Source organism: Varanus komodoensis, unplaced genomic scaffold, assembly GCF_004798865.1.
Source record: "Varanus komodoensis strain SLA01 unplaced genomic scaffold, ASM479886v1 scaffold7_1, whole genome shotgun sequence".
NCBI classification, from domain to species: Eukaryota; Metazoa; Chordata; class Lepidosauria; order Squamata; family Varanidae; genus Varanus; species Varanus komodoensis.
Window position 1 is genome coordinate 19021034 of NW_025336479.1, and position 12669 is coordinate 19033702.

Genomic DNA, 12669 nt, shown 5'->3' on the forward strand with positions numbered 1-12669 from the left:
CCAAGAGGTGAGCAAACATAAACAACATGTTTTCCCACCTATTGGAAGGTGGAAAAAAATGACAACACAGTTAAGACACACAACCTGGGTGTAATAATGTTACAGCAAAACTACAGGAGAAGGCTTGTGTATTGAAAAGAATCACTGCCAGAAAAAAAGATAAAAAGGAAGTTCCAGAAGTTCCCATCAGCTCTTTTCCTGTATTAATTTACCCCATCTGTATTCTTTCATAAAACGGTTAAAATGCAATGTTCTGAGCCTAAGCAGTATGGCATTTTTGTCACTGCACAGCTGCCAAGAAAATATGAATTTATGAGTGACACCAACCTTTCTGAACATCTGGATGTTCCTCAGAAAACATCTGTTCTCAAACAAATGAGCTTTGCCAGCCGTTCTATGCCAACTATACCAGGTAAGCCAATTAGAATAAAAGAATGAAAGCTTTGCACTTTGGGTCTGACACTAATTTAAACAATAAAAAATTTGGCTTCTGCTGTTCAGAGACACGAAGACAACAAAGCAGCATGCCTTCATGTTCCAGAACCAAAATGGTGACGGTTATTATAGAAGTGGCTTAGCATCTGCTGGACCCAAAGCAAGTGGGCTGATGCAGGCTCAGCTAATAAATTAGGCAAGATTATCAACGTATTTAAGAAGCCCTGCCACTCTGAACCATAGCCGCTGTTTTACCCAGTATCTGTGTGTATCTCAAGGGACTCTTCAGAGTCTTCAGATCGGTACTGCCTGTTTTCCCACCTCAGGAGTGGTGCTGATTTCATGTGAGTTTTCACACACCTGCAATACCAAGGAAAGGCATGGGTTAGGGACAGAAACGATTTGCTCACGTTGCTGTGCAGTTGCTGTTGCTGCAGGGAAGGCAGATCTGTGGTGCAGCATGGGAGAGGCAGGGAGGGAGGCAGGATGCCTGGGCATCTCTTCAGAGAGGCGGTATTTCACACCCGAGAAATGCCATGATGGGGCCTGGCAGGCTGCTTCTGCCACTTCCCAGTACCCCCTTGATGAATGAGTGCTCTTCCGTGGTCAACTCCTGCCTCTCTCTGTCTCTCTCCCAGTTATATACGAGGTAAATATCAAACACATGGGGTTTTCTGTAACAGAGTAGGAGAAAGCCATACCCTCTCATCGCACCTGATTTGGCGAGAGCAAGCCCTACATATAAATATACTTCTGACAACAGGTGTTTCCATAAGGACCCTTCGGTGCAATGGCAACCTGATCAGTCAACCTTCCTTTGTACTTCTGCCTGGAACCGATGCCCTAAGCATCATATGTCTCTTCTTTTGAACGGCTGCCACATGAGTCCAGGCATTGCTGGGTGAAAAGCTCTACAGGCCAGACAGGACAATCAGATCCATTGCAGTCTAAATTTAACCCCAAGATTTATCTTTGAGAGTTAATTGACTTGGTCCCTGCCTCATCACTTTATTATAAACATTTGCACTGTTTTAAAGGATTAACTCTGTCAGTGTGCTGCCCAGCACCCGAGGAAACAAATGCATCACAGAGGATCAGCCAGGCAAGCATCCCTCCCATCTTGGAAGTCGACAGGAGAACCCTGAAAAAGAAGAAAATGAACCAGATCTTCAAGACAATAGTACGTGATGGTACTTCATTTCAGTGTAGAACAAACGATACAGCTGAATAGTGGTGTCCCCACCATGTGCTCATGTGATTTCATGCTGCATCCCCTCCTGGATTTTGTTAAACAGATTCTCTAGCTTAGCTTTTGCCCAATACGTGGAACATATGAGCACAAGCAAATGAGGCACAGCCTGAAAAACACTCAGTGAGGAAATGCCTCTTCCCAGTGCATCTCTCATATTTCCCTGCTCTGTGCACACAGCATGCCCCAACGCAGCAATCTGTATATTACGTTAACACAGGAACTCCCGTTCAGCCTTCGCCTGTTCTCTGCCCTGATCTATGTGCCAATTCATCCTGTAAAATTAGGATGCCTTGCTTTTTATTCCGTGGCAGGTGGGCGACCACAGCAGCACATCAGCAATACAGACAGAGCCCTTTCTTGCTTGCTTGCTTCATGACGCCAGTCAGGCAATGGGACGCTCGTTACGTTGTAGCATGTTCCCTGCCACTCGTGTGGTGTCTCTGAAACCCAAGTCATTTGAGCGGTGCACGTACCTAAACAGCAATTCCCAGCAGAGAACGGAGGAGGCAGATCTGAGGCTCAGAAAGCCTCAAAGAAAATGTCTCCCATAGGAATTCGCGAAGAAGTTAACAATGCTGCATTTCCTGCACAGCCTTAGGCAAAACTCCCAACAATTCCAATGGCGGTGCATCTTGATTTTTAAAGCAGCGTACACTGTTAGAACTGGCATACTTGGATTTAAAGGTGATAAGAACAAAAGCTTCCCAAAGTCGCCTTATAACGACCTCTGACTTTGAAGGTGTTGCTTATTTGTTTTAACAGCAAAAGACAAAACAAAGAAATGCCTTCGCTACAACTGGGATACCAGTATTTATAGTGATGACAAATTATGCCATTTCATGCACATTTGGCAGCATCCAGTGGGGCACAGCCACTGACATAAATTATGTGGTGCTCACATTAGCTCCTCCCTCGCGAGTCTGAACACTCGGGTTGAAAGAAATAATGTTTCCTCTGCCACCAACAGGGGCTTTTCCCCTGGCGCTGCAGGAGTGTGCCAGCCAGAAGGCGTCTTTCCAGTTATGCAAGGGAGGCAGTAGGAGCCAAGGCTCCTTGTCCTAATCATGCCTATCCCTGATAAGAGCCAAACCAAAGCTTGGGTGAGGGATGCGCAGCCCGTTGCCCACAGGCACTCCCTGGCGCAGCTTGCAAGGCCAGTGGGGGAGCACCTGTGTTTCCTTGAACCTCAGCTTCGAATTGGGAAGGATACACTGTCCCAACAAGGCTATTAGCATGACTAGTTATTGCCAGCAGGTGGGAAAGGTAGAAGGTTCTCCCAAAGCCCACCAAAGATCGTGCTTCTAAGCTTGCTGCTCCTCACCACTATCAGCGGTGGGAAAACAGCAGCTTCAGTGGTGGTCAGCCAGGGATTAGAAAGGCTGGCATCCTCATACACGTGCATCCCAACAGTCCCTACATCTCACTGGGCAGGAGGAGTCCCAGTCACTGGGCACTGTGTGTGTGTGTGTGTGTGCGCATGGGTACACACACCCGTGCATGCCCTGTCCAATACTGGAAGCAGTCCCTGAGGGCTGAAAAGGCTGTCCACCCCTGAAGCAGGTGCTGCTACTTCAATCAGCAAATTGGGCATACATATTTTGATTTCGTTAGGCATATTTGCAAGAATCTGTCTCTCCAAAGCAAGAGTGTAACCTGAATGCAGTGGAGCTATCTTGAAGCTGTTACACTGAATACTGCCACTCCTAATAGGATGATGTCAGGAGGGTGTACAGTATGAGTATCATCATTGTGGCTGTGGCCACATTTCTAGCTCCTCCTTCATCTTACTACATGTTGAATTTGGGAGACGTGTAACCCCCTTCTTTGTGTTGGTAGATTGCTATGGTAGCACCTGCCCTGATAGCAGTGGAAGACACTGGAATAGCTGATGGCCTCCAAACTCAATGGATTCGACTATCGGCATTGCTCAGCTTCCTCTCCCAAATTAGCAACATGGTCAAAGACATTCTTAGCTATGGTTTCTCCTAGTGCAGCGTTGCTGGACTGATGAGTTCAGATCAGTGGTGACAAAATCTCTTGTTTTTCTGAGAGGGAAGGCAGGCTGCCTTCAATCACAAGCCCTGCCCTCCAGAGCTGATGCCATTCTGGGGAAAAGTGATACGTGAAACTTCTGGAACACGGCTGACACATGGCTGAGCCTCAGCAGAGTCTTCATGAAAATTAGCTATGCCTTCCCCAGTTCTAGCAGAGAAGGGGACAGTGCGATGGAAACCCCTCCCCCCCACACACACGCTGTAGCAGCCACACTCAAAGTACCTTGAGATTATGTTAGTCGCCTTTGGAATTTTGTACAGAAAGACAGTTTATTCATTTACTTTTATTTCATTTGTGAAAACACAATAGCCACTGAAGTGGGAGGAAAGCATTAGAACAATTTGGCCTATACAGGCTCTAACAGAAACTGCTGAATTTTAGCATGGATTCAGTATTAATAGTGGAATTTAATGTGCATGTCTCTACTCTGTATGTTTAAAGCAAGATCACTGGGGAAAGCAATACATTGACATCAATTTTTCCCATTTGTATACAGTACAAGCCCAAGCAGTCTGAAGACATGAAACACACCAGTGAGCGGCAGTCTGATTTATTGGACCTGTGAAGAAATTCCATAAATTGAGAAAGCTCATTTCCTAGCAAATGGGGGGAAAAGAAACATTCAAAATCTGGGAATGTGGACTGGCTTAGGAGAACTTTCCTAATACGTACAAATCATTTGCAGAATCTTCTGTTTTAATCCAAGCATCACAAAAATGTTCATTGTTGTATTCCTAAATCCAGAACTCAGGGTGCAGTTGGAAATTGTAACATTAGGGAGCAGTTGTTAATGTGTGGATGCTAATCTGTGTTGTTAATCCATTCAGAAACTCTGCCTTCCAAGAATCCTATGTCTGTGGGAGGATATTTGCGTGTGTACCTGTCACTGTGCATAGAACATAATGTGTTATTGATGACATGCACCCAACCCAATTTCTGCGACCTGCAGCATTTCATTGCCTCTTCATATTAAACACAGGGTGGCAAAACGCCCCTGCTTTTGTACCCTCCTACACATTTGGGTTCCTGAAAGGCTGACTTTGTCAACTAGGTCTTAGTGAGCTCATTGATCCACTAAACTTTCAATTACTGTACTCATGCTTTTAAAAAATTAAAATAAAGCAGAGGCTTGCTTAATTCTATGGAAATGCTCAAAGACATAGTTTTCTTAGTATATATTTGATTTCACTCCCACCCCTAATAATGACTTTTTTGGACTTGAAAAGATTTTTTTTTCAAAGCCTTGTCTGTATAAAAAATCCTCTGCACTGCAATTCTATATAAGTTTACTCAGAAGTAAATTCTATTGTATTCAGGGGCGCTTACTTCCAGGGTAGTGTGGATACATCTGGACCCCTATCCCTTTTCTGTGCAGCAGCTCTATACAATGTACTTCCTGTAATTTAGCAGTTAAATGTAAAATGTTTTCTCCCATTTTCTCTGAATCATCATTCCTGGAATTTCTCCAAATCCTTCTCTGTGCAGCATATTAATCTTCTCTTACTGACAATAGAGGTAACTCCCGCTACTCTGCAAGTATAATTGAGTTTCTTGTTTCTCTGACATGCATAAGATATTTGTTCATTCAGTTTGTTTGCACCATGCTTTTCCTGCCCCAAATAGAGCCCAAAGAGGCCAAGATGATACAAAAAGCAAAGACAGTAATTTCAAAAGAAACATGTGAAGAACTGGTCAAAAATACAATGAACAACTACACTTCAGCTCAGTCCTAAAGAAGACAGAAATTCAGTTAACAAACAATGTATACACAGTATATGTAAATAAGAAACAATTCATAAGGAATATGTGAGTAAGCCACATGGGGATACAGCCTGTATTTTATCCGATCCAGCAGCTGGAATACTTGAAGAAGCCAAGAGAAGGAGGAGGGATAACAGATCAATACAGAAAAGCACAGGAGACAAAGAACCTCCAGCCCCTTTCATGTCAAATCTGCCTTCTCAGCACAGGTTACTGCAGAGACAGAAAAACGGGAAGCAGCCCACATCACTCTGCCAACACCTTGTCTCCAGCTGTAACTTCATAGCTCTGCCTGCAGCATCCTTACAAAACGGCCTTGGCGTGCTCTATCCATGTTGCAGGAGGCGGTTGGCCCAAGGAGTCTCAGGTGCTCCTCTGGCAGGATGGTTCTGGCAAGCCTGCAGGTCGCCGCGAGGGCACCAGAAAGCTGGACTGGGTGGCAAATGACACAGGCTCTCATTCTGCTCCTTAACTGCCACTTCTGCTGTAAGAGCTGCCAGCTTGTGCTTATGACTTTTTTAGCCAGGTCTGGAGAGTGCTCACAGGGTTGATCCTTCCTTCCTTCCTTCCTTCCTTCCTTCCTTCCTTCCTTCCTTCCTTCCTTCCTTCCTTCCATCCAGTGCCATACTGCAAGTGTTTTAAACCTTTATTTTATAACCTCCCCATTGTTTTAGAAGTCAAGAAATGCATATTAATTTTTTAGCTTCCTATAAAGTTTCTCCACTTCACTGTGTCAAATATCCATTTCCCTGTTCTGTTTCATAGAATTCATAGATTGGTAGAAGAGTAGGGTAGGAAGGGGCCGAGAAGGCCACTGGGTCCAATCCCCTGTTGGTGCAGGATGCCAAGTCACACCATCCCACTCAGAGGACTGTCCAGTTTTGCCTTGAATGTGTCTGGTGTGGGAGAGCCCACAGCCTCTCTTGGCAACAGCTTCCATTGTTGTATTGTTCTGAGAGTGAGGAACTTTTTCCTGGCATCTAGCCTGAATCTGGTGTACTGCAGTTTAAGTTCATTGTTCCGTGTCCTACACTCAGGGATGAGTGAGAAGAGGTCTTTTCCTTCTTTGTGACAGGTTCTGAGGTACTTGTAGGGTACTATCATAATTCCTTGTATCTTCTCTTCTTGAGGCGAAACATGCTCAGCTCTCTCAGCCTCCCATTGTAGGGCTTAGTTTCCAGACCCTGGATAATCTTGGTTGCCTAGCTGTGAACCCTTTCTAGTTTTTCTGCATCTTTTAAAAACCTGGGTACCCAGAAACAAACACAGTATTCCAGGTAAGGTCTGACAAGTGTTAGGTAAAGGAGAATTAGTACCTGCCTTGTCCTGGAAGTGCTGCTCCTATTTATGTGTCCCAAAATAGTGTTAGCCCTTTTTATGGCTAAATCACATTGCAGGTTAATGTTTAGTTTGTTGTCCACAACAACTCCAAGGTCTTTTTCAGTGCTGTTTAGCTGAGTATTCCCCATCTTGGATTGATGCAGCTTTGTGGCCTGCTTATACTTGTGTTTTGTGGCCTGGCCTCCCTTGCATTTCCTGTACATGTCCTTTTTGCTCTCAGTTTGTCTCTTAGCTTTTTTGTGGAGCCATGAGGGCTTCCTCTGTTGCACTTGTTATTTTGTTGGATTTAGTTGTTGTACTTTGAGAATTTCTTTTTTTAAAGATTCCACATCCTCCTTGGTCTCCTTTTCTCTTTAGAGTGAGTTGCCAGGGGATTTTACTTATCATTGACTTGAATGTATTAAATTTGGCTCTCCTGAAGTCTAGGGTATGTGTTTGGCTACAGGTGGCTCTTGCCATCTTCATAATTGAGAATTCAAGAACGACATGGTCATTGTCCCACATGGTTATTGCTCTGTCCTCCAGATCTTCCCTGCTGGTAAATATAAGGTTGAGTGTAGCTGTTGTTCTTGTCCTTTCCTCCACCTTCTGCCGGAGGAAGTTACTGATAACACAAGTCAGAAATCCCTTGAAGGGGCCATGTTTGGCAGAATACGTCTCCCAGAAAACACCAGGGAAGCTGAAGTCTCCCGTGATGACTGCATCATGCTTCCTTGCAATGCTGGCAATTTGTTTTTCAAAGATAACGCGTTTGTCCTCTCTTTGATTGGATGGTTAGCAATAGACACCAATGACCGCACTCCTTTTATTTTTTGTCCCACTTAACACGGCCCAGATGCATTTGATGTGACTACTTAGCTTCTCCTGGCATTGCAGTTGTGAGTGTTTTTAATGCATAATGTGACTCCACGTTCTTTTTCATCCTTTCTGTTTTTCCTGAAGAGGATGTATTCCTGGATGCTCTGTCAACATAACCAATTGGGGCCTTTAAATAGAGTTTTCAGTTGTCTTCTTTAAGGTGAACAATGGAATTTCCATTTGTATTATGTAGAAGGAACAGTGTCCCCAAAAGCCAATTTGCTCCTCATAACTAATGTTCTGCTGTCAGGGGAACTCTGACGTAGGGACAGTTCAGGATCAAGCACAATCCCCCTTCTATTGCTTGGATCATTTATCCAGCACCAGCAGCTACCTAACCTGGACTCTGATGCTGCAACCAGAGGTACAGGTAGCTTCTGGAGCCACCAAAGAGGGGCCATCATATATGATCGTGTAGTGGGACCTAAGTTTGGAAGAACTGTTTCTAGAATACACGAGCTACAGTATGTGCTCCTGGCAGAAGACCACCAAGTCATTTGTAGATTAGCAGAATTGTTTCTGAAATCTTCTCAGAACATCTGATTGATTTCACAGGACATATTGTGGAGCATAACTACCTTGCACAGTGTATTCCATCATCCAGGCGGTGTCCTTGAAAATGGTTTTTCTTCCTGAAAGGTTAGATGAGGAAAGACTACATCATTCAACAAAAACCAATGATCTTCCTGGTGCTTTGATAGGCATTGAAATAAGCAAGCTAAACTCTGGAAAAGTTGTGATGGTCATAAAATGATTTTAATTAGAAGGATGGTGAACTGTCTTTACTACTTGCACTGGTATATTTTCTTCCATAGTTCCTTTGCTCATCCTTATGTGGCTGTTCTCAAGCTTATATGAGCCAGAGGAACAAATCAAAGCAAAAATAATTGGACAGACTTAGTTCAGTTCTTCTGATACAATGTTGAGAAATGCCCCCAAATCCTCATCTCTGGAATTGACTGTCTCCAGTTGGTAAAAATAATATTTTGATAATGATGATTATTTTTGTTGCAGCTGTAAACATACTGGGATTCTGTAAGTCTTGATATTGCATTGAGTGTCCATTGAGTACCAATAAAGAAAAGCTGCCATTCTGCAGTCTCTGTTACCAAACATCACACTTCCTATTTGCATGTGAATGATGATCTCATGCTTACAGCTCGGTGCAGCAAGATCAGATGCTGTAACACGTACAGAGTTTTCACACAAGTGAATCATGCTGACACTATGAAGTGCAGAATGAATAAGTTATTTCCCCTCATAATCAAATTTGGTAAGCGCTATTCATGGCTTCATGCTAATTGTTTAATACACATGCTTTGCAAAAGTCCATGAATAACGATATCACATAATGTAGCTGTTAAAATATTCACACAGATGCCAAGTTGAAGACAATTAAGTTCATTCCTTACTGGAAAAGTTGCATATTTTTGTTGTACTTGCTTAGCAGCAATAGCTGCTGCTTCCTCTTCCTCTTCCTCTTCCTCTTCCTCAGTTTTGCATCCACTGAAACTGGCTTGGGAATGTATGGTATTCTACGTGAAAATAAACTAAAGACCCCTGAATTGGCCCTGTGTCCACATAATTTGTTGTGATTATTCTTTATGAACAAGATGTAATTAAGATACTATTAAAATTGTATTTTACTTCAGTGTGCATATAGGAAGCCAACAGAAGCACATCATGTATCTGTTAGGCAAAACCAGCTCAATTCCCATGTGCTTGTTCCAGGGCATCACTTGGCAGGACTCCACCCACAAAGGAGCTCTAAGAAGAACAGTGTAATCACTTACTCATCGGGCAATCCTGTGCAAGTTCATTCAGAAGCGAGTCCCCCTGTGTGCTCAGTACGCGTATTTCCCCTGTTTTGAATTGTGCTATTCTGGGGATGGAGCAGGCGTCCTTCTGCAGCTGATTAGTCTTTACAAATAGCCTTCCCTCTGCATTTCAAGGAAAGCAGAATTTACAAGATCTCCAGCCCCCTCTCTGCAAAGCTTGCAAACCCAGCAAAGGCATACATGCATTGCACTAAGAATCTTGCATGAGCTGCTTTGTACTGAGTCAGACATCTGGTCCATCTGCCAGAATATCGCCTACACTTTGGTAGCAGTTCTTTGGGCTTTCAGAAGGGTGTTTCCGGGCCCTAATGGAGATGCCAAGCGCTGAATCTCATCTCCCACAGGCAAGCATATGCTCTGACACAGAGCTGCGGCACCTCCCTTGGCAAGTGCAAATTCCATGGCTATAATGATACTGTTGCAATACAGAACAATCCAATTACTATCTGGAGTGAAGTACTAATTAACACAAGCAGCACAGCACTCTCAAAGGACTGTGATCATGGGCAATATGGTGCAATGCTAGAGGAAAGAGGTGTTCTCATCTAAGCCCAGCCTCAGGCCTTCCTGAGGCCCTCTTGCTGTAGAGAGTATGAATGTGACCTGCCAGGAAGGAAGCCACACACAGCTGAAACGCTTCTCCAGATACTGGAGGTGCCTCCAGGCCACCCAGAAAGCAGAAATGTGGTTTTCACCTAGACAAAGAGCTAGGATATGTGAATTTAACAAGTGGAACTAGAGTAGTGTGAGGAATCCATTTTGGGGCTGGGAAACCATTGGATTCCCTGGGCTTGGCTTCCTGGACTCCAGCCTAATTTTCCAATTTTGGGGTTCTCACTTCCTGGAGAGTCCCCAGATGGTTTCCTAAGGGCTGAACCTGAGAGGAAGTCTCCGCAGTCTGAGGAGGGGCAGATTCTGCAGTGCTCTATCCCAACACTAGCCGGAACATGAAGCACACAGCAAGTCTAGCTACACACAACATATAATTTTGAGATGTTCTTGTTCCGTCAGCTGTTCATGTAGAGATTTCCAGGAGACGCTTGAAAAGTTAAGTCCATGCTTGCTTCCTTTCCTAGTTTATAACAGCAAACCAAGCTCTGCTTCTACTCTGACCGGTGGAATAGCTCTTCGATTTGTGTCACGCAGAGCAGTGATGCAGAGAAACGCTGGTGTTCCGTAATGCTTAAGACGCAATTATGCAGAGGGTGGCACTGTGTAAAACTCCTGAAAGGAGGCAGAGACAGAAAAGATACATGGGTGACGCTTTTCAAAAACTAGTCCTAAAAGATCCATCACTTTTAAAGGCAATTTCAGCCCCAGGCAGCAATGGATTAATGCATGGAAAAAGCACAGTTACAGAGACCAGCCTGAAGAATCCTTTGAAGTTTGTCAAATATTACTTATTTATTTGATTTCTAACCTGCCTCATTTGCCTTACTGCTCCCTGGATGGGTTACAATAACAAAACACAAAATAAAATACAGAATAGAATAAAATGCAGAGTAAAATGCAATATAAAACAGCAATTACAAATTTAAAAATACATTAAAACCAATATAAGATGCACAAAACTGATGACATACCCACAGTTAAAATGCTACTTAAGACCAGTTAACAATTTAAAAATTGTCAAAATAATAACAGTTTTTCACCTGGCTCCTAAAATAATGTAAAGAAGGTGCCAGACGAACTTCTCTGGGGAGCTCTTTCCAGAGTTGGGGTGCAGAAAAGGTCCTTCATCCTGAGGAGGGGTTTCCTTCAGAAGTCCCTCCAATGCAGATCTAAGGTGCTGGGTAGGTTCTTATGGGAAGAGGTGCTCCTTTAGACACCCTGGCCCCAAGCCATATAGGGCTTTAAACAGCAGTGTTAACGCCTTCAATTGAGCCTGGACCTCCACTGGGAGCCAGTGAAGAAGGCAAAGAACTGGCTTTATATGATTGTATCTGCCAGTCCTTGTTAACAATCTGATTACACTATTCTGGATCAACTGAAGTTTCTGGACTGTCTTAAGGGAAACTTCATGCAGACCATGTTGCAATAATCCAGACAAGAGGTTACCAGTGCATAGATAACTGTTGCCTGTCCAGATATGGCCACAGCCAGAATATCAGCTCAAACTGATAGGAAGTGCTCCTGGCCACTGAATCCACCTGGGATTCCAGGGATAATTCGGGGTCCAGGAGCATCCCCCACGCTGCGAACCCTGTCTTTTAGGGCGAGCGCAATCTCATCCCGGACAGGCAAGGTGTCACCCATCTGAACAGACACACTGTCCCCACCCACAGTATCTCCATCTCGTCTGGATTAAGACTCCGTTTACTAGCATCCAATCCATTATCTAGGCCAGGCCCCGATTCAGAACATCCACTGTCACACCTGCATGCAGTGAAAAAGAAAGGTAGAGTTGAGTGTCATCAGCATACTGATGACAATTCAGTCCACACCTTCTGATGACTTCAGCCAGCAGTTTCAGGTACATGTTAAAAAGCATGGGGGATAAAACAGCCCTAGGGAACTCCGGCCCTGTGGAGCAGAGCAATAATCCCCCAGCACCACCTGCTGGACATGGCCAGTCAAGTAGGAGCAGGACCACCGCAAAGCAGTGCCCCCTGCTCCCAGCTTGACTAGCCTGTCCAGAAGGATACCGTGGTTGATGGTACCGAAAGCCACTGAGAGGTCCAGAAGAACCAATAGGGCCATTCTCACCCTGTCGCTCACCTGGCATAGGTCATCCCACAGGGAAACCAAGACAGTATTTGTTCTGAATCCAGGTCTGAATCCCAGCTGAAATGGATCAAGATGGTCTGTTTCATCCAAGAGTGTCTGGAGTTGGTCAACCACCACCCGCTCAAACACCTTGCCCAAGAAGGGGATGTTAGCTACTGGTCTATAATTGCTCACGTCCCCTGGGCCCAAGTTGGCCTTTTTCAGGAGTGGTCTAATAACAGCCTCTTTCAACAAGGCCAGGACCATTCCCTCTCTTAAGGAGGCCTTCACAGCTCATCCCCTCTTTGCATGACCAGCCATGATGGGCAAGGGTCAAACATACACGTACCTTGTCCACATCCTCCGGCCTCAACAACTGAAACTCATCCAATAAACCTGGACCAGACGGTGCACTGGACACCT

The 12669-nt window shown here is 44.4% G+C and overlaps 1 protein-coding gene across 1 annotated transcript in view; it reads left to right on the forward strand.

Annotated features, from left to right (window-relative positions):
• Positions 1-9284, forward strand: part of DOCK2 (dedicator of cytokinesis 2) — a 315348-nt gene extending 306064 nt beyond the window's left edge. Inside the window, exons 50-52 of the mRNA XM_044453756.1 lie at positions 292-412; positions 1473-1615; positions 4239-9284. Of these exons, the coding sequence (XP_044309691.1) occupies positions 292-412; positions 1473-1615; positions 4239-4307 (333 nt within the window). The 3' untranslated portion in view covers positions 4308-9284. The remainder of the gene's footprint in view (positions 1-291; positions 413-1472; positions 1616-4238) is intronic.
• Positions 9285-12669: the final 3385 nt, after the last annotated feature.